We start from the raw sequence: 25679 nt of genomic DNA, 5'->3' as shown, positions 1-25679 counted from the left end.
TCTCTGTTCAGCTTACTTTATATATCTAAATAAGCTTAATAAATAAAAAGTATAGTTTTCTCTACATTAATACTATACACTTCTTATTTGGCTTATCTGTAGGTATTATATTGTCGATGAGAAAAGATATTCACAACCTAAAAGTTGAGAGTTATGTTTTATTCGGCAGGAATTTTTAGGACTTCAAGCCCAGGAGGCAGCATCTCAAGTAACCCTGAGAGAACTACCCCAAGGAGGCGAGGGGTGGGTGGGGGCTGGGGCGGGGGCAGGATATATAGGAGTTTTGCAACAAAGGGCAGGTAGTCTGAATGTCAGAGGATTATGGTTAATTAAAGAAAACCAGATATCTCAAGTTGAGGAATTTAGCACTTTTCTATGTATGGGAAGATGTAAGAGTCTGGGTTCACTGAAATCATTCCTTTGATATGTACCTCAGCTATGTGGGGCCAGTATCCTGTGTTTTCACATCCTGAGTTTCCTCAGGGCTCACTGTGGGGAGTGGCTGCAGTCTGATGGCTGCTAGACGACAGGTATTCTCTTCCTTTCTAAGTTCCCTCAGGGCTCACCAGCTCACTGGTGGTGGCTGCAATCGCTGATGACTGTGACATCCTTTGTTTACTGATAAAGGCAGTATTCCATTTCTCAATATTTTTTGTTGTTGCTGGAGTCTTGTTTCTCACATCTTTTCCTTCCCTCAGCTCTGCCTCCTCTGATCCTGCCCACCGCCTGGGAAGGACACCACAGGAAGGAAGGAGAAGGAAATGGCTGCTGGGCCTCTACTATTGGGAGTTCAGGTGAGCTCATTTTTCTCTCTTAAACCTCTCCCTTACTCCTTGTTCCTGTACTGTAGGTGGGCCTCACCACAGAAAACAAGGCCATGGAGATCTCTGAATGTTGGATGTTTTCCACAAGACTCCCCCTCAGCATCCCTCAGCTAGGTTCTCAGCTTCCAGTTCCTTATTCAGCAGGATGCCTTGGCCTGCTGAGCTGTTGGTATTGTCCAAGTGTCAGAAAAGGAACAAAAATCATGTGAGAGATGGTCCTGGTGCTTATAGGGCTATGGACTTTCAGGGAACATAAAAGAGGTCACATCTCTACAAGGAACAGTCATGATGATTGCACATGTATATGATAATAAGAACAAGTATGGTTAAGTACCCACATTGTCAGTGTTCCAAGATCTGGAAAGAGAGAAGATCAGTGTGGTGGCCAGAAGTAGGGTTGGGTAGGGATACCTGGAGAGGATTTGCTGTAATGGAGTCAGAGTGTCCCAAGTTTAAATTCCGACTACCACTTAATAGCTGCACTGTCTTGGGCGAGTGACTTGACTTCCCTTGAAGCATCTGTTCCTCATGTGATGATAGAAATAACAGCATTAACTGAGTGTTTGCCACATACTTGACATTGATAAGAATTTCACCGGACTTATTTCATTTGAACTTTCAACAAACTTATGAAGTAGGTATTATTAAATGAAATAAGTAATGTAAGTAAAAAGAGCCCAGCTTTGGTTCCTGGAATGTTGAAGGTACTAGCTCAGTGGTAGGCATTCTTAGCGTGATTCCAGCCACTAACTTGGTGTTTTAGAGTTTGTCGACTGAAAAAAAAAAGCACAACATGAGGGTTGTGAGTTAAGTTTTATTTGGGGCAAATTGAGGACTATAGCCTGGGAGACAGCATTTCAGATAGCTCTGAGAAACTGCTCCAAAGAAGCAGGGGGGAAGGTCAGTATATATGTGATTTTGGTGAGGTGGGGGAGGTGCATGCAATCAAGCACATATTTTTTTTTTGTAGAAGGTTTCTGCTAGTCTCGTGAAGGTTACTGCTAGTCACGAGGAGCAGACGTCACCATGAAGGATTTTAGTGCTTTTCTAGATGTGAGGAGATATAAGAATTGGGCTCATAAAATTGTCTTTTGAAAATATCTATCTGAAGACCTGTACTAACAGTTTTTCCCAGAGCAGAGTGCTGATCTCCACCCTGAACTCCTTTCAGGGGATGTTGAAAGTCAGCAGCTGTAGTGGCTCGTAATTTGATCCTTGTAGGGGTAGATGGCAAGTGCCAATTTGTAGGAGACAAGTTTTAGAGGTGGAGTGAAGGTAGAAGGGACTGGAAGGGAGAGGGAATCAGATACAGTTTGGGGTCAAGTACCAGGGAGGAGGAGTTTGTGTGTTTGGTGGGGTGGAAGGCATGGGAGTAGAGGAGGAGTCAGAGGAATTTAAATAAGGGAGTTGCCATGATAAGAGCTTTTCTAAGAAGTGTTAGACCTCCCTGGTGGCACAGTGGTTGAGAATCTGCCTGCCAGTGCAGGGGACATGGGTTCAATGCCTTGTCCAGGAAGATCCCACATGCTGCGGAGCAACTAAGCCTGTGCACCACAACTACTGAGCCTACCCTCTAGAGCCCGTGAGCGACAACTACCGAACCCGAGCACCACAACTTCTGAGCCTGCCTGCTGCAACTACTGAAGCCCACGTGCCTAGAGCCCGTGCTCTGCAACAAGAGAAGCCACTGTGATGAGAAACCCGCACTCCACTCACCGCAACTAGAGAAAGCCCGCATGCTGCAGCAAAGACCCCGCATAACCAAAAAAAAAAAAAAAAAAAAAAGAAGAAAAAGCAGTGTCGTCAGCTAGAGGAAATCATAGAGGAAAATAAGTGAGTAAGGAGCCTAGGCTTTTTTTGCCCTGTGAGATTGCTTGAAAATGGAACCTGCTAGTTTTTGCTAGAACCTGGAGTTGTTCCTTCTCTGGAAAAGGAAATAAGACATCGGGGCACTTTACCCAGGAAACCTTAAGTTCTTGGGTTGTTTTTGTTTTTAGGATTAGGTTTACTTAACTTTGTCTGCCATCCCAAAGGACTTGTGGTTTTTTTTAATTCATAAGATCATATGTTAGGATTCTCTTAAATATGTCACTTGGTTATTTACAAGAGGAACCAGTTTAAAGCCTTCATGAAGACAAGCACTAACTGTTGTGATTTTTTTTAAATTAATTAATTTATTTATTTTTGGCTGCATTGGGTCTTCGTTGCTGTGTGCGGGCTTTTCTCTAGTTTTGAGAGGGGGCTACTCTTCGTGTGGTGTGTGGGCTTCTCATTACAGTGGCTTCTCTTGTTGAGGAGCACAGGCTTTAGGCACACAGGCTCAGTAGTTGTGGCACACGGGCTTAGTTGCTCCGTGACATGTGTAATCTTCCCAGACCAGGGCTTGAACCTGTGTCGCCTGCATTGGCAGGTGGATTCTTAACCACTGTACCACCAGGGAAGTCCAACTGTTGTGATTTCTATTTGTACTACTTTCTCTTCTCAGTGTTATCAAGATGTGTAATCTTCCCAGACCAGGGCTTGAACCTGTGTCGCCTGCATTGGCAGGTGGATTCTTAACCACTGTACCACCAGGGAAGTCCAACTGTTGTGATTTCTATTTGTACTACTTTCTCTTCTCAGTGTTATCAAGCTCAGTTTTAAAAGGCAACATAACTCACAAAAATAGGTATCAGAGAGAGGGAGTTTCTGGAAGAGGGGAAGCTTTAAGAGGGGAGCACTCAGAAGATTTTGGTTGATGTAGGTTGTGGTATGGTTGTCAATAGCCTTGATTTTATTTTATTTAGTTAAAATAGCACTAACTAAATTTTTAAATCAGCTTTATTTTTCAGGTATAATTTACATAAAATAACCCACTTAAAGCATATAATTCATTGAGCTTTGACAAATTTATGCACCAACATCATCACCACCCCAGTCAAGTTATAGAACATTTTTATCACCCCAGAAAGTATCCATACCCTTCCTGTCCACGATCCCCATCCCAGGCAACCACTGGTTTGATTTCTGAATACTTCAGTATGTGTTTCCTAAAAATAAGGACCCTGGTTTTTTTTTGTAAAAAAAGGTACATGTTTATTTTTCACTCAGGCATAAGCAAAGCAAGGTCATTCCTGGGAGAGGGGCATGACCCACCAGCAAAAGGGCTGTCATAGTGTCAGAGGGTGGGAATGGTGATAGCTTGAGGCCTGCAGTAAAAATATATATAGTGTAAGGGCTGTGCTGAGCCCCACCCAGGGAATGCAGTGGAGAATGTATTGGCTATTATTAACTTGACAAATATTTAATAGTTTAGCCAAAAGGCATTTGCTGAGCAAAGGACCCTGTTTTACATAACCAAAATATAATTATCAAAATGAGGAAACTTACTCTGATACACTACTGTTAACTAATCTACAGACCTTACTCCTAATTTGCCACAAATGTCCTTTATCTGGTCCAGGAACTAATCCAGGTCACATCTGGCATTTAGCTGTCCTGTCTCTTAGTCTCCCTTAACCTGGAACAGTTCTCGGTCTTTGTCTTTGATGACTTTTGACACTTTCGAAGAGTATAGTGATTGATTTAGGAGGTATCAGTGCAGCATTAGAGCTGTATTCCTTTTGTCATCTTTACTAATATTTTCATCTTTCCTACATTGGCCAGTGATGTGCCTGTGAATTGCCCGAGTATGACTTGTGTTTGCCTTTAAATTTTATCTTCCTTTTCTGAATATAAATATTAGGCATATAGTTCTAAGAAAAAATTAAGGCCATAAGATATATTTCTAGGTCTCAAATCCTCAAAAATAACTATGGATATACATTCTTCTAGCCTTTAAGATAGCTTTTTATATCCTTTGCCCCTTTTTATATTGAGTTGTTTATATATAAAAGAAGCCTTTTATATAATGTGGCTATTAGTCCTTTCCCATAAATTGTCATTCTTGTTCTCTGTCATTTTTCTTCTAAAATTTTTTATAATCTTCTACAAATAAGTTTTGAAGTCCTATGCAGTTAACTTTCCTTTTCCCTTGTTTGGCTTTGGGATCGTTGCTGTGAAAGGCTTTCTGTACCCTAAGGTTATAGAAATACTTTTCTACATTTTTTATTAGTTTTATCATTTTAAATTTAGATTCTTGAGCTATCTGGAATTTATTATATATATGTGAGGTTGTATTCTAGCTTCATTTAACATGGTGTGATGAGGCATTTCATCACCCATCCTTTCATTTAACAGATTTTTAGCACCTCCCTACCATGTGCTAAGCAGCCTTCTGGGTGCTAGGAAGGCAGCAGTGAATGAAACAGGTAACACCCCTTCCTCCTGGATCTTCTCTTCTAGACAGAGGAGGCAGCAGTGAAGAAGAAATACTGCTGAGGACGAGGTTACGTGCTGTGATGGCCACGCAGCAGGGTGGCCTGGCTGAGTGTGACGGGGCACCTTTGAGGAGATAGCATTCAAACTGTTGTAAATCTGTTGAAATAATCTATTGAATAATCTGCTAATTCTCCATTTATTTGAAATGCTACCTTTAAAATATACTAAATTTATATATGTATATAAGATGTGCACATATAACATATTCACACACATACATACATGCATGAGTTTATTTTTCTGGATTCTGTTCTATTGCTCTATTTCTACTATAGTAACACACTATTTCTTTTAGAATTTATTTTGTTATTTTATAAAGAAAATCCACCCCCCTCCCCCTTGTTTTTCTTTTCAAAATTTTGGTTACTGTACTGTTATACATTTATCCTTAGGGTCAAATTTTGTTAACTATAATCAAGCTCTAACAGAAACAGTTAAAAAGAAAAAATATGCAATTTGGATTTGGATTCATTAAATCTGTATCAATTTGAGGAAGATTACCATATTTACAATGTTTATTCTTCCTACTGAGTAAAAAAATTACCCTTCATTTTATTTGGATCTTGCATTATGGATTTTGTTAACTTTGATCGTGAGGCTCTTGCTTATTCCTAGTAAGTATATTCTGAGGTGTTTCATTTTTGTTGCACTGTGATTGGGATTTATCCATGATTGTGACTTTGTTATAAAAAAAAGAAGAAATTGGGTTGCTAAGAATTATATTTGAAGACACTTTGCTGTTGTGGTGCCTAAAACTTCATCACTATTTTATCTTCTTTATAAAGTATACTTTCATTATTAAAATATCCCTATTTATTCCATTTGATAATTCATCTTTTTAAAGAATAACAATATCAAAAAAGCCTGTGATTTAGGTTTAAGAAAACCTCTGCATAAAGGAGATAAACCCATGAAGCTGCTTATTTCAAACACCCTAAGTTACCCCGTGCTTAATGTAGTGCTGGGGAGAAAAAACGCATAATAAGTGGAAAGGAGAAAGGCAGAAAACATTTTAAGGGATTAACAACAAATACATTTTATGAACGATAGTTAAGTTTCACTTCAGCCTTTTAAAATGCCTTTCTGTACTAATCTACCCAGGGCTCCATAGTACGTTACATAGTAGGGACAAGCTCTGCAGCACGAGGGCTGGAGGTTGGGGGTGGGTAGGTTCTGCACTTAAGGGAATCTAGGGAATAGAAGAATCTAGGGAAGTGGGGAAGACCAGCATATAGCCCATAGGAGTCTGAGTTTGGGCTTTTAATTTTGCCCAATATGTTCAGCTAAAAAGACGATTGCCTTGTAATTAATTTATTGAAAGTAGAGTAATTTTTGGAAAGAGTGTCATATTTCTGATCTGTTGTTTTTCAGAAAGAAGGGGCTTATGTTTTGTTTCCACATATATTCTACCTTATCTGATATTGATATGGTCTCCTCCATGCCTTTTTGTTTGTTTGCTTTTGTTTGCTATATCTTGTCTCTATCACCACCCCTTTTTAACAATTTTTTGGTTTGTGTTTTAGGTGTATCTCTTGTATGTGCCATATAATTGTGTTTTAAACCAATTTTACAGTTTTGTCTATTAATAGACAAAGTCAGCCCATTTACATTTGTTGTTATGCATGTATCAAGTCTTTTTCTGGTTATTTAATGATTTGTCTTTATTATGCTTTCTTGTTTCCTTTCTTCTCCTTGCTTTAAATTTTTGAACTGATGATTTTTCTTGTTTCCTTTTCTTCCTTTCATAAGATGAAAATTCTGCCATGTATTTATATCCTGCTAGTAGCTACTTTTACTTTTCTTGACACTATTTGTCAGTGATTTTTAACAAATTTTTGTTATTTTGATATATTGATTTAAAAGTATTAGGAGAAAATAATGAGGTAGAAAGATATATGATAAATTCTGTGCCTCAGGGTTGACACTTTTTCTGGAGTTCATAGCCAGTAGGATGTAAAATACACAACTTGCTTGGAAATTGATTTCATTCCATCTCTGGTCTCTCCAGTCCTTTTCTTTCCACTAACTTTCTCCCCTTTGCCTTTTCACATATTACAGTGCTCTCTGTCCTTAAAGGAAAACCTTTTCCATTGCTTTATTTACATGACTTATTCCTTACTTTTTTTCATACAGTGTTCTCTCTCATCTTCACAAAAAGTTTGAAGTAATTTCATCTGGCTGCTTCTGATTCCTGATCCTATCTTCCTTATCTTCTCCACTGTAAGCTGACTTCTTCCTTCATGACTCTTCTGAAATGAGCTAATTTTTGAATCAGCAGATCCTTTTCAATCATCATTCTGTTTGACCCACGCAGCTTCTGATAGTGTTGACTAGTCCCTCCTCTTTGAAACCCTCTTTCTCCTGAGCTTCAATCCTGAGTCTCCTTCCATCTCCCTTTCTGTCTTTCTCTCGCTCTTCCTCTTGCTGAGGATTGCTAGGGTCTTTTCTTGGCCTTCTCACAACATGAGGAGTTGGATGGCCTTGGGTTCAAGCTGTATGATCGTGGAGAGGTTATTTAACCTTTTTGTTCCTCAGATTCCTCATCTGTAAAGTGATGACTTTAATTCTGTCACTTTAGCAGGTTGTCCTTTGGATTAAATGAGCTGAGGCATACGAACCTCCTGTTAGTACAGAACTGAGTACAATGTGAGTTATCATTTATGGTAACTGCCATTCAGTTAGTGTTCCCTCCTTGTATTAGTTAGGGTTCTCCAGAGAAACAGAACCAATAGGATATATGTAGATATACAGAAAGAGATTATGAGGAATTGGCTCACACAATTATGCAGGACGAAGAGTCCCCATGATCTGCCGTCTACACTCGTAGGGCCCAGGAAAGCCAGTGCTGCAGTCCCACTCCAAACGCGGAGGCCTGAGATCCAGGGACCAATGGTGTTAAGTCCTGGTCTGAGTCTGAAGGCTCAAGAGGTAGGAGCATTTATGTCTAAGGGCAGGAGAAAATGGCTATCTCAACTCAAGCATAGAGAGCAAATTCACCTTTCCTCAGCCTTTTTGTTCTATTTGGGCCCTCAGCAGATTGGATGACGCCCTGCCACCTCTTTGCTCAGTCTACTGATTCAAATGGGAGAACTCTCACAGAAATACCCAGAAATAATGCTTTACCAACTCTCTGGGCATACCTTAGCCCAGTCAAGTTGACACATGAAATTAACCGTCATACACATCAAACAGATAGTGAATGCTTACAGAGTTTTATTTCCTAGTCTAAGGGCTAGAAAACAAAGCTCAAATGGGCTTATAAATTTGAAATGCCATTTTCAAGTCCAGCTGGGTGTTTTGTTGGTTGTCTCATAGACCAGCCACAGTCTAGATTTATTCTGTTTGCACATGCTTTCCCCGCATTAACTGGAATTCCCACCCAGTGATTGTAAAGCCTAAAATTCCATGTGCTGCTTCTACAACTCTGAGCCTTAGGGAGCTCCAAAGACCTCGTTGTGAGTTCCCCTGCTCTCCCTGGATAGGCCCCCACCCACTGGGAAAGGCTCCACACCCAACTAGCTCCCCTGTCAGCCTGGCCAGGTACATCCCTCCTAATCCTCAACCTAATGGTTTTCACCTCCCTAGCAGCCCACGAAAGTGTTCAAACAAGCCAGTCACATCTTCCCGTGGGAACCAAGGGTCACCTCAGCCTCCTGTCAGTACCAAGTCTGCCTCCCACAGCCCCTGCGGTTCACTGTGCCTGAGTACAGGCCCCGAGTGGTCTTGCATGGCGTGGGATTGTGAGGCCAACTTGTGACTAATGAACTCCTGTCAGGCTCATCTGTCCAGTGCTGGGTGTCATATATTCGGTCACCGTGTGCTATTTAGGGTGGGGAATCCCTCCTTCATCAATGGGGTGAATAGGATACAATCAGAACACCACCTACTCTTCTCCAGTGCTAATCTAGAGCAGCCTTCACTATCTTTCCCTATGACTCCTTATACCTCCTCTTCCTGTCCTTAAATGTCAGAGCACTTTGTGTATTTGTCTCTGATTATTTCACGATAATGTCGGTTTTTGTTGCAGATGTTTAGTTTCTTTTGGAGGGTAATATTTTTCTCTCACAGATCTCTTCTGTCCTTCTAATGCTGCTTGTTTTTTTGTTTTTTGTTTTTTAATTTCCATAAAGGGTGATATTGGCATAATCCTTTGTTCAGTAGAAATTTATAGTTTCAGGAATCAGTGACATTCAAGGATGTGTCTGTAGAACTTACCTGGGAGGAGTGGGTCCAATCTAAATTCTGCTCAGAGGAACTTGTATGGGAAAGTGATACAGTAACCTGGTTTCGCTGGGTAAGGACTTCTCCTTGTAACTCAAGACCTACCTATTGCCATCTTCCCCACTATTGACATCTTGTACAGCCTCTGAAATTTGTGAATTTGGACTTGAAATCCTGATAGTACAGGACATTGTTTTAGGGTAGTTCCTTAGTGTCCTGTCTTTCAAGGTGAAAGGCCTTCTCTATAGAGAATGGAAAACTGGGAAATCTCAGAAGCCACACCTTCCTTTGTTACAGAAGCCCTGAAGATGAAGGGATAAGACATATGCTGGGAGTGGTTTTTATACTCAGTTCAGAAGTCAAATTTAGTGTTTTTCCTCCCGAGCAGGGCATCAGCTTTCCAAACCAAATGTGATATCTCAGCTGGATTGAGAACTGAGCCTGATGACAAAAGAACATCCAGGGTGCATCTCCCCAGGTAAGCATCTGGCTGCAAGAACGTGTTCCATGAGTGTCACCTTGGGGAGAAACCACTACAGAGGTCCCTGGGTCTCTTGAGACCTGTACCATTTGCTGTGTGTTTCTCAAATGCCTCTGCATTGTTGATGTCACTCATCCTGCCGAGGTCTTGCGTATGTCCTTACCTCAGTGGGAGGTAATATCTTATGAGGATTAAATGAGTTACTACGTTTGTGACTCTTTTAAATTGCCTGGAACATACTGAACATTCAGTAAATATCAGCAGTTATTATTTCCTCTTGTGTCATCTTTTACTTTTTTTTTTTTTTTTTTTTTGGCCATGCTGCACAGCTTATGGCATCTTAGTTTCCTGACCAGGTATCCAACCCGGGCCCTTGGCAGTGAGAGCATGGAGTCCTAACCACTGGACCACCAGGGATTTCCTCATCTGTACTTTCAATCCCTGTCTTTCTATCCCGCTCTACTTTATTCTCTTTATTTTCTTTCGTGAATCTTCTCGGCCATTACCTATATCCATAGCTTCCTTTCCATTATTCATTTAAACATTTGTCAGCTTTTTAAAAGGAGACTAACATTTCTCTTCCTGTGAATTATATAGGTGTTTTATACAGTCTTCATTTAAAAACAAATGACGAGTGAGTTTAGCCCTGTTCTTTTTACTAGTAACCTTACATTTTATGTATTTCCTTTCTCATTCCTAAATTTTTAATCTGAATCTACTACTCATTTAATCCCATTCTCCTCTAAGCATTTAATGCTTCGTAATCTTTGTTATCTGCCTACTAATCCCCCTCACAACTGAAATTTCTTTATTAGATGTTATCGTGACTTTTCTCTGAAAAAATGCATTTTACACCTTTATCTTTTCTACTCATGTGAAAGTGTTGATCACTTCTTTTCATACACTGTTTAAAGAGTTAGGCAGATATTTTTTGGTGTCTGGATAGTGTATGGCTATCTAAGTACAGAGCAATAAAAGAAATCAGTAAAAAAACATTGATAGGAAAAAAATCATCTTGTGACCATCGCTGCTTGTTTCCATTAAGCTTTCTAAAGAACAGGATTCTGGAAGAGTCACTGTGTCAAAGGATATATACATTTTTCTGGCTCTTGCTACATATTGTACAACTTTGGATATTATCTTATGCTTTTCATGCTAATTTTTAGGTATAGAATGATTGCTTAAGGTAGCTTTAATTAACCTTATTACAGATTTCTGTGGATTCAATTACTATTGCTATTTGTATTCTTACATAAATAACAAACAAATGTTTTTTGAGCACTGGGCCCTGTTCCTAACATTGGGTGTAGAGCAATGAGCAAAACAGGCAGAGTTTCCACGTGGAGTTTATAGTCTAGTCGGGGAAACAATAAATTAATCAAGAAAGAAGGCAGGGAAGGGGAAGGGAGAAGAAAGGAAGGAAGAAGGGAGGGACCGACTATTCATAGAGTCAGGTGCTGTGTAGAAAAACAAAGCATCATAAGGGAAGTAATCAGTTAATAGGAGTGCTGTTTTATAGGGGTGATCAGGGAAGGCCTCTTCTTTAAGGTGACTACTGAACAGATACTCAAAGTGATGGTCATGTGGGAGCAGATTCTGGGCACAGGGAGCAGCAGGTGCAAAGACCTTGTGGTAAATTGCATGGCATTGTTTGAAGGGAAAATGTGAGATGTGAAGATTTCTTTAAACTTTGTCTTTCAGTCCTGTGAAAAAATTTATTTCTACTATCATATTTTTTATTTCTATGAGCCTTCTCATCTCTAAGTGCTCCTTCTTTTTTAATAGCAATCTTTTAAAATGCATGTATTAATTTCTCTTGTCTGTATGAGGATATATAAATTATATTTTTGGTAGGGGTTTTTTGTTTTGGTTTTGGTTTTCTTTTGCAGCATTTTGCTCCCTAGATTATTTTAGTGCATTTATTTATGACTTTTTCATTCTTTCACTGTCATGTTGGTGGGTTTTCTAGAAGCATCAAAGGCAAACAAAGCTATTGCTCAAACTGGATTTTCCTCTCCCAGTTTTTTACCCACCTTCCAACTTCTCTATTGGGCTGAATCCTAAAGATTTATCACTTGCATATGATTACATTTCACACTGTATTTCTCTTGTCTCTCTGAATATCTATCTAGCCACTAGTATGTAGGCTCACTGAATTGTCATGATTGAGCTTACTTTTATTTATATCCCCTGCCTAGCATGTTGTCTGCGAGAGTAGGTATTTAATATCTTTGTTGAGTGAATACTAGATGACATCAAGTAGAATTTTTAGTAATCAGGTAAAACTATAGCTTTGAAAATTATATTTATTACACTCATATCAATGAATATTTTAATTATCAGGAAGAGCAAATAAGAAGGGCAAAGCAGCAAGGATGGAATCTTGAGGAATAACATTTGACTGGGGGCCAAAGATGCTCTAGCAAAAGTGACAGAAAAAGTGGTCAGAGGGAGAGGAGAGAGTTATGGAGAGCTGGGCCAAGGGAAGAGAGAAAAACAGAGAAGAGTGCAACAGTGCCAAGTAAGAAATGAGAAACGCTATTGGTCTTAGTGTAGAGGAAGTGGCCTGTAACCCAGGGAGGCACTCTGGTGCTGCAGGACATGTGCCTGGGGAGAAGAGTGAAGAAGTAAACGAGGACTTTTATGGGGAATTCCCTGGCGGTCTAGTGGTTAGGACTCTGCACTCTCACTGCCAAGAGCCTAGGTTCAATCCCTGGTCACGGAACTAAGATCCCACAAGCCGTGTGACAAGTCCCACCACCACCACCCCGCCCCCCACCTCCCCAAAAAAGAGAGACTTTTAAGTACAGACTATCCTTTCAACAAAGTTAACTTTGAAGGAAAAGGAAGAAAGGGCAGGACCTGAAAGAAGTCAGATGTAGAATGCCTCCGATTTGTCTTTTACTGAGATAGAGACTTGAATGTATTTACAAGAGCAGAGAGGTACCTGTTGGAGAGAAGGAAATAAAGACACAGAAAAGTGGAGGAAGAGAACGGAGCTCAGAAAACATGATGATATGCAAATTCCAGATCTTGTTCTTTCTAGATTTTCTTTGATGTTACTGCCAGTTAGTCTCATTATGCTGTCCAAAACCAAGCGGGGAAAGCGGCAACCAAGTGCTGTGCTCAGCTCTTCCCCAGGTATCATCTGATTTACCTCCCTGTGTGAGTAAATGTATATGTGTGTACACGTGCACACACAAAGGGAGAGAATTTATGTGCTCTTACCGAGTCCCCATGTACCTTCATGCCACCTTCATAATGAGCCTCATTAATGGTTAGTACAGGCACATATCTTTGCTTCCAGTAGGAAAACTAATCTAAAAGACTGTAATCAATGTAGGTGAATCCAAAAAGCTTGTTCATCCTTGCACAGGCTCTCAGCACTGGTGGTTCCTTCTGCCTGGGATGCTCTCCCTTTGATAGTCCTGTGACACCCTCCTTGGCCCCTAAAGTCTTGTCTTCAATGTCACCTTGTCAGTGAGGCCTTTCCTGAAGATTGTATCTAAAATTACAAACTTTTCCCCTTACCCATCATATTCCCTATTTCCATTTTATTGCTTTTATTTTTTCCATAAGGTATACCACTTAAATACTAAGTGTTTTACTTATTTATTATGTTGATTACCCTTCTTCCTCTCACTAAAATATAAGTTCCGGGCTTCCCTGGTGGCGCAGTGGTTGAGAGTCCGCCTGCCGATGCAGGGGACGCGGGTTCGTGCCCCGGTCCGGGAAGATCCCACGTGCCGCGGAGCGGCTGGGCCCGTGAGCCATGGCCGCTGAGCCTGCGCGTCTGGAGCCTGTGCTCCGCAACGGGAGAGGCCACAACAGTGAGAGGCCCACGTACCGCAAAAAAAAAAAAAAATATATAAGTTCCTCCAGGGCACTTTTGTTCATTGCTGTATCCCTAGCACCTTGAACAGTGCCTCACTCAATAAATAGTTATTGAATGAATGATTTATCATGTTCAGAAGATCGATCTGGCTGCTTTGTGGAGAATGCACTCTAGGGTAGTAAGAGTGTTACGTAGGAAGTCCAGTCAGGTGAGTACTGAAATAGTCTGGTTGAATGGAAGGAGTAACTTAACTGTTAGGCTGGAAGAAATATAAAAGGAGAAAAGAAAGAAATCAGCTTGCTCTAGGAAGAGCAGGGCCTGCTGCCCAAGTCTCTCACCCAGGCCCCCAACCCCTGGTCAAATACTCTGCAGGCTCTTGGCCTCTACTATGGCCAGTCCCAGCCATAAATACTGAAAGAGCTGTGCTTTCCCATACCCCTTGGTCCTGGGGACTCTTACGTCCTGATGAGTACCAAAGTTAATATAAATCCTAAAGTTAACTAGGCATTCTAAGACTATAAGGGAGTATGGGCCATCACTTGAAAGAACTGCTTAGGAATAAAGGAACGGAAGAGAGAGCTGTATATTGTTTGACATAAAATAATAATGATAACCTCTAACAATCATTGACCCCTTATTGTGGCCAAGCATAAAGCTGTGCATGTTACAGGTCCTTATTTAATGAGAGCAAAATGGTAAGGATTGGAAATGTCGTCCAATCCTGAAAGAGCTATGGTTTTGATATTTAGTGCTCAGTTCCAGGCTTCAATACTTCACTAATATGAGTAAAGCCACCTTAACAATTTTATGTTTTCCACAGAGACAGTTATGTAATCTGGGAAAAATGAAATTTCCTCCCCTCTCATTTGTCTAAAAGTGGTCACACTTTTGGAACAATATTAAATAGTTGCAGTAATAGTAAGCATCCTTTCCTTGATTCTGTTTTTTAGTGTGAATTCTTCTAGTGTTTTCTTTTTATGCTTGGTACAATGCTAATATTTTTGTTTTTGAATCAGGATTGGATGTTGGATATTATCAAACACTTTGAAGCATCCATCAGGTTGATCATATGCCCTTTTTTCCATGACCTATTAATATATTACTAGATTCCTAATAGTGAGCAGTCTGGAATTCCTGGATAAATCCTTTGTTCAAACATATAAACATTTAAGTAACATTTCAGGAATGCTTTAGGAGTATTGCAATTTCTGAATCTTTCATATTTAAGAACATGTATTGTTTTTTCCTATGCATGTATAGAGTACTGGCTATGTGGAATTCTTGAGTCACATCAGTTTTTCCTCAATCCTTTGTAGACATGACTCCACTGTCCTTCGCCATCCCATGTTCTTGGAGAGATCACTTAGGCCAGTTTTAAAAAAATTTGTAGGGCAGTCTATTTTTTTTCTTTTTCTTAACAAATCTTCAGAGGTAACTTTTTAAGTTAGGTCTCTAAATTCCATGAAGATACACTGAACCCTTACTATTAAGTTTTCTGCAGTATATGTTTCAACTTAAAATGATCAATATTTTCCAAAATAGAAAATATTTTGTTGTTCTTCTCATTTGTTTTTTGAAATGTTATATATACAGAAGAATGTGTAAAATATGGGTACTACTTAGCAAAAACCTGCCTAGTCTTCTAAGCCCTTTATAAATATCAACTAATTATTGTTCACATATCAACACTAGATAGGTACCATTTAACAGATGAGGAAACTGGAGCACAGGACAGGTTAAGTAATCTGCCCAAGGTCGCACAGCTAACAGTGATGGAGCCAGGTGGTCTGGCTCCAAAGTTGTTGTCTTAACCGTACTGCTTTTTTTATAGTTCATGATGATAAAAATGAATGAATAATAACAAAAGAAAACACCCAGGCACCAGAGCCCAGATTCAGATTCAGAAACGGAACACTGCTAGTACCCTAGTAGCTTTATATGCACCTCCTCATTCCCATCCTTTTCCTCTACCCAAGACATAACCACTGTTCTCACTTCTGTGATAAATCCCTTCCCTTGCTTTTCTTTATAGTATTGCTATCCACAGATGAACAATATATTTATAGTCTGTTTTTAAACTTTATCTAAATGGACTCTTACTGTATTTATTTTTCTGTGACTTTGCTTAAATTATTCATTTATATTGATATGTGTGGCTTTAGTTTATTAATGTTTACTGTCTTAAGCAGTTCAGGCTGCTATAACATAATACCATAGACCAGGTGACTGAATTTATCAGACATTTATTTCTCATAGTTCCCGACGCTGGAAGTCTGAGATCAGGGTGCTAGCATGGATGGGTTTTTGGTGAGGGCCCTCCTCCTGGTTCACAGAATAGAGCAAGTTCCCTCATGTGTGCCACTTCTTATCAGGGCACTAATTTTATCAGGGCTTTACCCTCATGACCCAAAGACTCCCACTTCTTAATATTGTCTCACTGGGGATTAGGCTTCAACATATGAATTTTGGGGAGAGGCAGACGTGAAATCCGTAACATTCACTGTTTTCATTTCTCTTGTATAAGTATTTGACAATTTAGTTATCCTTTCTCTTGTTGGTAGACATTTGGGTTGTTTCCAGTTTTTTGCTACTGTACACAATGCTACTTTAAAAATTATGAATCATGGTGAAACTTTACAATATAGATTTACCTAAGTGTATGTACCTACTAGTGGATTTGCTAAATCTTATAGTCTGTGTGCCTGTTCTACATTCTAGGTAGTGCTAAACTGTTTTTCAAATACTTGAACAAAATTACACTCCTACCAGCAGTATGTGAAGTTCCCCATACTGCACATCTTTCTAAATTCTGAGGCTGTCAGTTTGAATTTTTGAATTTTGTTTCTCAGGTGGATGTGGTAATAGTATCTCACTGAGGCTTTACTCAACCTTCTCCTGGTTACTGTTGGATTGGCATCTTTGCTTATGTTTACTCACTATTCAGGTTTCCTTTTCTTTTTCTTTTTTTAAAATACATTTATTTATTTTTATTTTTGGCTGCATTGGGCCTTCATTGCTGTGCATGGGCTTTCTCTAGTTGCGGCGAGCAGGGGCTCCTCTTCGTTGCGGTGCGTGGGCTTCTCATTGTGGTGGCTTCTCGTTTCACAGCACAGGCTCTAGGCGCGCAGGCTTCAATAGTTGTGGCATGTGGGCTCAGTAGTTGTGGCTCACAGGCTCTAGAGTGCAGGCTCAGTAGTTGGGGTGCACGGGCTTAGTTGCTCCACAGCATGTGGGATCTTCCCAGACCAGGGCTTAAACCCATGTGCCCTGTGTTGGCAGGCGGATTCTTAACCACTGCACCACCAGGGAAGTCCCCAGGTTTCCTTTTCTTAAGTGTCTATTCAAGTCTTCTGTCCATTTCTCTAGTGGGCTTAGTGTTAAACAGATATTGTTTTCCAAGTCTAAGTTCTAGAGCTCTTTTTGGGTCATGTGTTGCAAATCCCTTCTCCCAGTATGTAACTTTTTATTTTTTTTACATCTTTTTTTTTTCACATCTTTTGATGACTGGAAGCATTTATTCTTCCAATGTTTATTCTCCCATTTGGCTTTAATGCTTTCCCCCCAACCCCTTGTTCTCCTGCTTTTATTATTTTAAAATTTTCTTGAACCTCTACCTAGTTTCCAAATTTGATATTTTCTGTGTGTCATTCATCTTTGAATAGTTTTGTCTGTCTGGACATTGTATTTGTCTAACAGTGTGTCTAATAGATGTCCCATGTCCTTTATGTTGTTTACTGGGTAGCACTTGGAATGATCTCAAAGAACTTCAGTTGGATAGCTGGATATGATAGAGTGAAGTGGGGCAGGAGGCAGCCTCCAGTTCATGTGTTGCCTGTTGGTATTTCATGCTTGACTGGATAGGTCCTCTCTGAGGTTACTTGGTGGTGTGTGTGTTTTACAGGTGGAGCCTGCTTGGCTTTCCACTTTTTCTGTTTTATGTAACCAGGTCAGATTGGAAGGAGGAAGTCCAGTTCATGTGTATCTTTTGCTTCATAGTAAACCTCCTGCCCACAGACCTTTGGTCTGTTGGTTCAGTGTTGATAATTTTGATCAAGCCGACAAGGTGATTCTTGGATTGTAGTCCCTGTCCTCTGCCTCTCTGCCTCCAGGATGTTTTGTCTGGGATAAGAAATGGGATCTGAGAAAATAAAGTCTGAGTGGCTACAAGGCCTTTCCTCCAGCCCCATCTCAAGCAGTTCAACAGATTCTCCCCTACCTGCCTCTGCCACCAGTTCTTATCTGTAAGGAATGGATATTTAGGAAAGGGTAGGGCCCTTTAGGACTCTCTTACCTAAAGAGGGTGAGAAAATCACATGCTCCTTGTGGAGCAGAGGAGCTTTTAGATTTTGCCATCCTCCCTTGAGAGTTTAAGTTTCAAGTATGTTCTGGTATTTTATGTTCCAGACAAGTATGTTCCCTAAGCATAGTTTATATACATTAATTTACTTAATCCTTATCAGATTATTTTATCCTCATTTTATATCTCTGAAAACTCAGACTCAGAGAAACAACTACTTAAGATGATAAGTGATTAACAGCCAGTGTTTAAACCCACGTTTGTCTGACTCTAGGGTAAACAATCTTTTCACTGTGTCACACTGTGATGTTTTATGAAGATTTAGTATCAGAATTATAGGCAGCCTTCGGGAGGGAAGAAACTGCTGGTAGGAGTACCAGATAAATGTTCCAGGGCTTTGTGATCTGCCTCTCCCAATCCCAGCTCATCTGTGTATCTTCCCTTAGTTCCATCTTCATTATTTAGTTTTGTCCAGTGGTCAGTGATTTCAGTATCTATCCCTCCTGCATAGGCTCACTCTTTCTTCTGCTTACCCTGCTTCTAGTTTCCCTGTTATTTATGGACGGCTCACTGTTTTTCCCTCCCTTCTAATTCTCTTCCTAATTATAGGGACATCTTTGAAAGCTCTCAGATGTGCCCTATAGTTATTCTCAGTTTCATTCTCTTCTTCCTGCCTTATACAGTTTTCAGCACAGAAACCAATGTGTATTTGAATTTTTATTTTTTTCAGACTGGGAGATAAGACTTGAAACCAAAGAGTCAACTACAAAGCCCTAATTACTGAAGATTTATCTTATGGGGTAATAATGGAAAGAGAAGGTCTCTGGCATTCTTCTTTAGGGGAAACCTGGGAACCTGATAATTGGTTAGAGGGGCAACAGAAAAACCAGGATAGACATCTGGGCCAAGTGCACATTACCCATAAGGAAACCCTCACTGTGAGAAGGACATGTGGAGGTAATGAATTTGAAAGATGTTTCAGTCAGGGTTCAATCATTGATACACAACAAACTATTCCTGTGGGGAAAAGTCCTCACAGTTGGAATTCACATGGAAAAGACACTAAACAAAATGCTGAATTAATTAAAACTCAAAGAATGTTTGCAGGAAAGAAAATCTATGGATGTAATGAGTGTGGGAAAACCTTCAGCCAGAGTTCATCCCTCCTTAAGCACCAGAGGACTCATACAGGGGAGAAACCCTATAACTGTAATGTATGTGGGAAGCACTTCATTGAACGCTCCTCGCTTACCATACATCAAAGAATTCATACTGGAGAGAAACCTTACAAATGTAACGAATGTGGGAAAACCTTCAGTCAGAGCATGAATCTTACTGTTCATCAAAGAACTCATACTGGAGAGAAACCATATCAATGTAAAGAGTGTGGAAAAGCTTTCCGCAAGAATTCATCCCTTATTCAGCATGAAAGGATTCATACTGGAGAGAAACCCTACAAATGTAATGAATGTGGTAAAGCTTTTACCCAAAGTATGAATCTCACAGTGCATCAAAGAACTCATACAGGAGAAAAACCCTATGAATGTAATGAATGTGGAAAAGCCTTCAGTCAAAGTATGCATCTTACTGTACATCAGAGAAGCCATACTGGAGAAAAGCCCTATGAGTGTAGTGAATGTGGAAAAGCCTTTAGTAAGAGTTCAGCTCTTACCCTGCATCAGCGAAATCATACTGGAGAAAAACCCTACAAATGTAACAAATGTGGGAAGTCCTTTAGCCAAAGTACATACCTTATAGAGCATCAGAGACTTCATTCTGGAGTAAAACCTTTTGAATGTAATCAGTGTGGGAAAGCTTTCAGTAAGAATTCATCTCTTACTCAGCATCGGAGAATTCATACTGGAGAGAAACCTTATGAGTGTATGATATGTGGGAAACATTTCACTGGGCGATCATCCCTTACTGTACATCAGGTTACTCATACTGGAGAGAAGCCTTATGAATGCAGTGAATGTGGAAAGGCCTTCAGCCAGAGCGCATACCTTATTGAGCATCAAAGAATTCATACTGGTGAGAAGCCCTATGAATGCAATCAGTGTGGAAAAGCCTTCATTAAGAATTCATCCCTTATAGTGCATCAGAGAACTCATACAGGAGAGAAACCCTATCAGTGTAATGAATGTGGAAAAGCCTTCAGTCGGAGTACAAATCTTACACGGCATCAGAGAACTCATACATGAGGGAAGCTTCCATGGGATCCTTCACCGTGGTGAACCCTTCAGTGATAATCAGATCAGTCATGTGATGTAGAAACCTAATAAATGTAACGATTGTAGTAATCTTTTAGTTGAAGTATAATATACCATATCAGAAATACAGACCACTGCAGAGAAACCATATAAAAGTGGAGAAATCTTGATTCAGAAAGTAAAACTTTATACCAGGTTTAAGTAGCTAATGTTCTAAGCAATGAGGATTCATGCTGAAGATAAGTTCTATTGTATTATACTGCAGATTCTCCTTTGGACATCAGAGACTTCACACTGGAGAGGAAATGTGAGAGTGCTTAACTGGATAGCCCAAAGACCTGGTATGTAGTCCTGATCTGCCACTAACTTGGACAAGTCACCTACTTTCACCAGGTCCCAGTGTCCTTATTTGGTAAATGAGGGATTTTAGATTTAGAAGGCTCCAAGATCCCTATAAGATCTAAAATGATACAAACATAAATATGCTTGATTTTTCACCATGTTATATATGTTATCTAGATGTTCCTATTCCATAATCTGGTTTCCCTGAATGTTTTGAGTCAAAACTCTCTACCTCTACCAACTTCTATTATCCCTCCATGTCCTTCCCCCTCTCCCTGTTATTTTCTCCTCTGAAATATTGGCTGCTTGCTACCAGATGATAGAATAATTGTGCAAATCTTAATGCAATAGCATGCTGTTTTAAGTTCTCAATTAACAGTCATTAAACTATTGTTAAATAAGCTAATTACTTAGAAAACAATATAACAAATATAGTCTTTGAGTACATAGGATTCAAATACATCTTTGTGTTGTACTCTAACTATCAGAGTGGAAAGCAGAAGAGGCTGAACACTAACAGACATGAAAATTTGACATATTAACAAAATCTTTGCTACTCACAACATATTCAAAACAATCATAGAGAAAGATTTTATAGATCTATAGTTATGAGAATAGTTAAGGCAATTTATTTTATACACATTTAATAAGTGCTAAATAGGTGCTAAATATGATTAGGAAATCAAACTGCATAAGATTGTTTTGTTTTCTAAGGGCTGAACCGAGAAACTGGCAGTGGGATGGGAGAGGAAGGGAAGAATTCAAGCAATAATAAGGCAGAATCTAGGTAATGTAATCAATTAAATGTGAGCACTTGAATTTATTTGGGTGGATGGGTGCCATAATTAAGAACACAAAATGTTGACTGACTTTGTGGGGCAATGGTGAGTTTGGTCTGGGGGTATTTTATGAGTCTGTGGGTATCCAAGTGAAGATTCCTGATAGGCAGTAGAATAAGTAGAAGGGGCAGTGATAAAGGGTTTTTTGGGAGTACTGTCTTTGAAGGAAGTGGAAGGCATCATCAGTAGAAGCTGAGGGGAAACAACAGGCAAAAGAAAAATGAAAAACAAAGAAAAATCAGGAGAAGGTGGTGGCATAGAAAAAAGAATTTTAGCATAGGGATAGGAACATTTCATATTTTCAAATGCCACAGAGGATTAAAGTAAGATAAAAATAGAAAATGGCCTTTGGTTTTGGTTATTGATAACCTCTGTAAATTTTAGTGGGTTGAAGAGTGACTTAAAGGTTGAAAAGGACTTAGTAGTTTGAGAAAGGAGAGATTTAGGAAGATAACTAGAGAGAGATTGTGGTTGAGAGAGGGTGTATATATCAGAAGAGCTTTTGGCTACAAATAATAGAAAGCCCAGATAACAATGGCTTACAAGCAAATAGGGATTTGTTTTTCTCCCATAACAAATCTGGAGGTGGTTGGCATTGGTTCAGACAAAATAGTTCAATGCCTTGAGTTTCATAACTTTTTCATCATGTCACATGATGGCTCCTATAGCTTCAGGTAAAATATCTGCATTCAGAGCAGGAAGAAAGGGGGTGTGTAGCACCAGCAACATCTGTGCCTTTTATCAGAAAAGGTTTTCCCAGAAGCCCCTCAGCAGACTTCTGCCTAAACCTCACTGACCACAGCTGTGTTGCATGGAGGCTAGGAGCAAAGGAGGCTGAAAAAAATAAGTACTTAGCTCTTTCAGCCTCTATAGAGGAGGTAGGCAAGGAAAAGGGGGGATTGAGAAAGGTGGTGATTTAGCCAATGAATAATCTGCCAAGAGCATCTGTATGATTTAAGGTAGAAGAACTGAGCATGTTTATCACTGCATGGGAGAGTCTGAAGGTGCAGAAAGGAGGGGATGTGCAGCTCAAAGTGGGGAAATAAGATTTGGGGCACAGGTGGAGGCTGCAGGGATCTTTTTTCAACAGGAGGAAGGAAACTTTCCACTGGGAGAGGTGGGAATCAAGAAACGATGGGTACAGAAGATATCTGTGGGTGGCAATGGAGGAGGTTCCCCATGGACTCTGAGTGTTTGGAATTTGAGCAGTTTGGTCTCTTTGGGCTACAGGACCTCTATGGAATTAGAAAAGGCAAGGACTAAGGAGGAATGAAACACTGAATTAATTGTAACCTCAGAAACTTAAGATTTTAAATAATGTCTCTCCCTTGCATCCAGCTTCTTCCTTTCTCTTCATGTATCTTCTTGTTCCCCACCTGATCTCGAGACAGAAATGGAGGGGAAGAAGGAGGCAGAGAGATGGGTAGAAAACAGATGGAAGATTATAAAGACAGTAGCAAAATTAAAGGCTCAAAAGAAGGCAGAAGACAAGGGGGATAGGAAGAATAAAATGTATTGAAGCCTAAGATGGATGCAATAACCCCAAACTGGTAAAATATTAACACTTGGAGCAGCAGGAGAAATGGGTCAGACAAATGGGTCAGTAGAAGGTTTCACTACTTTTTCAGGAGTTTTGGAAGCTTCGGGCCCCTGTATGTCAGTGCTCAGCCATTCTGGGCAACAAGTCAGGAGGAAACTTCTGCACCTTTCCTCTATCGGCAGGAGCAGGACTCCTGGTCCCACTTACTAGACATGAGACCTTGGGCAAGGCACTTAATATATCGCTGTCTCAGTTTTCTTATTTGTTAACAGTGCAAACCTCATAGCTTTGGATTACATGCAATACTAACGTAAAGTGCTTATGAAAGTGCCCAACACATATTTAGTGCTCAATAAATATTTTATTATTATCCTTATATATCTGAAAACAGAACAATATCCAAACTCCTTAGCATGGCATCCACAACCCTTAATTATCTTAGGCTCTCAAAGCAAATGCCTTGTAGGAAGGTGATATAATTGTAGGAGGCTCTCTCTTCCCCCCACCCCACCCCCACTGGTGTAACAGCCTCCTAACTGGTTTCCCTGTATTCCTTCTAGCCGCACCACAGCCTGTTCGCCCCACAGCGGACCGGTGATTCTGTCAAAATGTGTTCAGCCAAGCCACTCTTTTGCTCAAACCCCTTCAATGGTTTTCTGTCACACAGAGAATACATGCAAACTTTTTACGATGTCCTTCAAGCCCTCTACTTACCCTTCCAACCTCCTCTCCCACTCTCCCTTGTTCACTATGCCCTCTCCTGTCACACTGGCCTTGCTAAACCACAGGCTCACCAAGCACACTTCTATCTCTGGTCAGCATCTGTTCTCTTCCCAGATATGCACATGGTTTCCTTCCTCACTACATTCAAATCTCTGCTCAAATGTTACCTCCTCAAAGAGAACTTCTCAAAACGCTGCTGAAAATAATTCCCACCTCCCCACCCCCGTCACACTCTAAACCGTAACACAGCCTCAATGTGTCATCACTACCTCATCAATATTTTCTGTTTATTGTGTACCCCCTCTAGTAGAATTCCACCTGCATAAGTTCAGGGTTTCACTATTTCTCCAGCCCCTAGAACAATGCCTGACACATAAATGCTCCAAAAGTGTCTATAGAATGAAATCTTCAGTAAAAGCCAAAACAGAATGCCACAGTGTTACGTAAGTAAAGTCACTGACACTGCTCACTAAGAGGTCCATTCTTGGCTTTTTTTCCGCCACCGACAAAGTTAAAACTCTCTCATCTTTCCTTCCCGAGCTCCGTGAAAATTCAAAGGCAACTAAGTATCTCCAGTCGGATCTTTCTATATTTTACCTCATCCTTGCCCGCCTCCGCAAAATACTGTCCACAAAAATAAATACCACCCAGTTGTACAAGACAGACTCCTTGGCATCCAGCTCCTTCCTCCTGATAAGTCGTGGAGAACGAAGTTTATTCCACCTGTCGACGTTTCTCGCGCCGTGCCCTTGGTCCCGTGGCCACCACTCTGGTCCTGGCCACCACTCTGGTCCCAGCCACCTCCTGAACTGCCGCAGCAGCCTCCTCACTGGTCCGCAGGCCTTCTGCCCGCACCTCCGTCCTCCCGGTCCCCGGGCCCCACTCATCGCCCGAACCACGCCCCACCACGAACGCCAAGCCACACTGTTAGGTTTTTTTGCATCCCCGTGGCCGAGGCATAGTCCCGCTGCCTTCTCAAGTCATCTCCGCGCGGTCCTCCCTCAGGAACGCTCCTTTTCGACTTGTCGCCTCTTTCTGAGTCCTTGGGGGCCGTCCTGGATCAGCTCTACTCACCGGATCAGGTTCCACTTCCTCGGACTGACCTTCCTCATCCCTTTGTTAACTTTTCGTTGGTCTCTGCCTTCCCTAGTCCGACCCAAACGGAACCAAATCCTCACGTGCGGGTTAGCGCGCGGGTGGTTACCTGCCTAGGGAACCGTGACGCCTCCGCCGAGGTCCCTGGGAAATGTAGTTTATGCAAGGAAACCCCCTTGGCCTGGGTGAGGTGGCGGGTGGGGGTGTTGAGCGGCGGGGCCCTAATCTGCTCAGGCGCGAAGTATCAGTTTCTCCGCCCGGCGCTGGTGCGGGCGCTTGCCGCCGATTCGCCCTCTGGGAAGTGGAGTCTGCGAAGCAGAAGCGCTGCAGCTCTCTGACTTGAGGGAATCCGGCTCGGCGGGTCTCCCGGCAACGCGCAAGCGCAGTTCGGATCCGGACTGCAGACTCCACTTCATTGTGTTCTGCCTGCGATGTGGCGGTGGCGGTCTCTCGCCGCGGGCAGAGGCTCCTCGAAGGGCAACCCAGTGGTGACTAGACACGGTGGCCGAAGCCGCATCGGGAGAGCGGGAGCAGCCTTGGGGTGGTGGAGCCCGGTGGGAAGGGCGGATGAAAACCGAGTAGGTCTGGGTCGTGGTCCGTTCTGAAGGACGGTAATCTGATGCCCCAAACTTCCCGGGACGTATGGCTAAGGTTTGATTCCAAAGACAAAAAGGCCAGGTGTGAGCTCTCGGGTTTAGGGTCCGAATCTGCGGGTGCATGTGGAAAAGGATGCGGTCAGGGCCTCTGGCGTGTGTTTTGGAAACGACTCCGGGAAACCCATTTACGCTCTGTGGTAGATGCTCCCGGTGTGGTCCACAGTATCCGGAACTCGCTGAGGCCGGGTCAGCAGCTGCGCAGCCCCTGCAGCAGCTTCCCAGGGGACCTGGCAGAGGGCGGGAGGGTGGGTTGTACG

At 41.3% G+C, this 25679-nt stretch overlaps 1 protein-coding gene across 1 annotated transcript; it reads left to right on the top strand.

The window, feature by feature from the left end:
* Window positions 1-18823: 18823 nt before the first annotated feature.
* On the top strand, window positions 18824-20218 carry ZFP2 (ZFP2 zinc finger protein). The gene has a single exon (XM_065874897.1). The coding sequence runs from the start codon at window positions 18824-18826 to the stop codon at window positions 20216-20218; it is 1395 nt and encodes a 464-aa protein (XP_065730969.1).
* The last annotated feature ends 5461 nt before the right edge of the window (window positions 20219-25679 follow it).

Source organism: Phocoena phocoena, chromosome 3 (assembly GCF_963924675.1).
Source record: "Phocoena phocoena chromosome 3, mPhoPho1.1, whole genome shotgun sequence".
Taxonomy (NCBI): Eukaryota; Metazoa; Chordata; class Mammalia; order Artiodactyla; family Phocoenidae; genus Phocoena; species Phocoena phocoena.
Note: the sequence above shows the minus strand (reverse complement) of the source record. Positions and strands in the feature narration are given on the sequence as shown.

What these genes read in the sequence shown, in the direction of transcription:
- ZFP2 (XM_065874897.1), top strand. Translation starts at nt 18,824, where the DNA reads ATGGAAAGAGAAGGTCTCTGGCATTCTTCTTTAGGGGAAACCTGGGAA.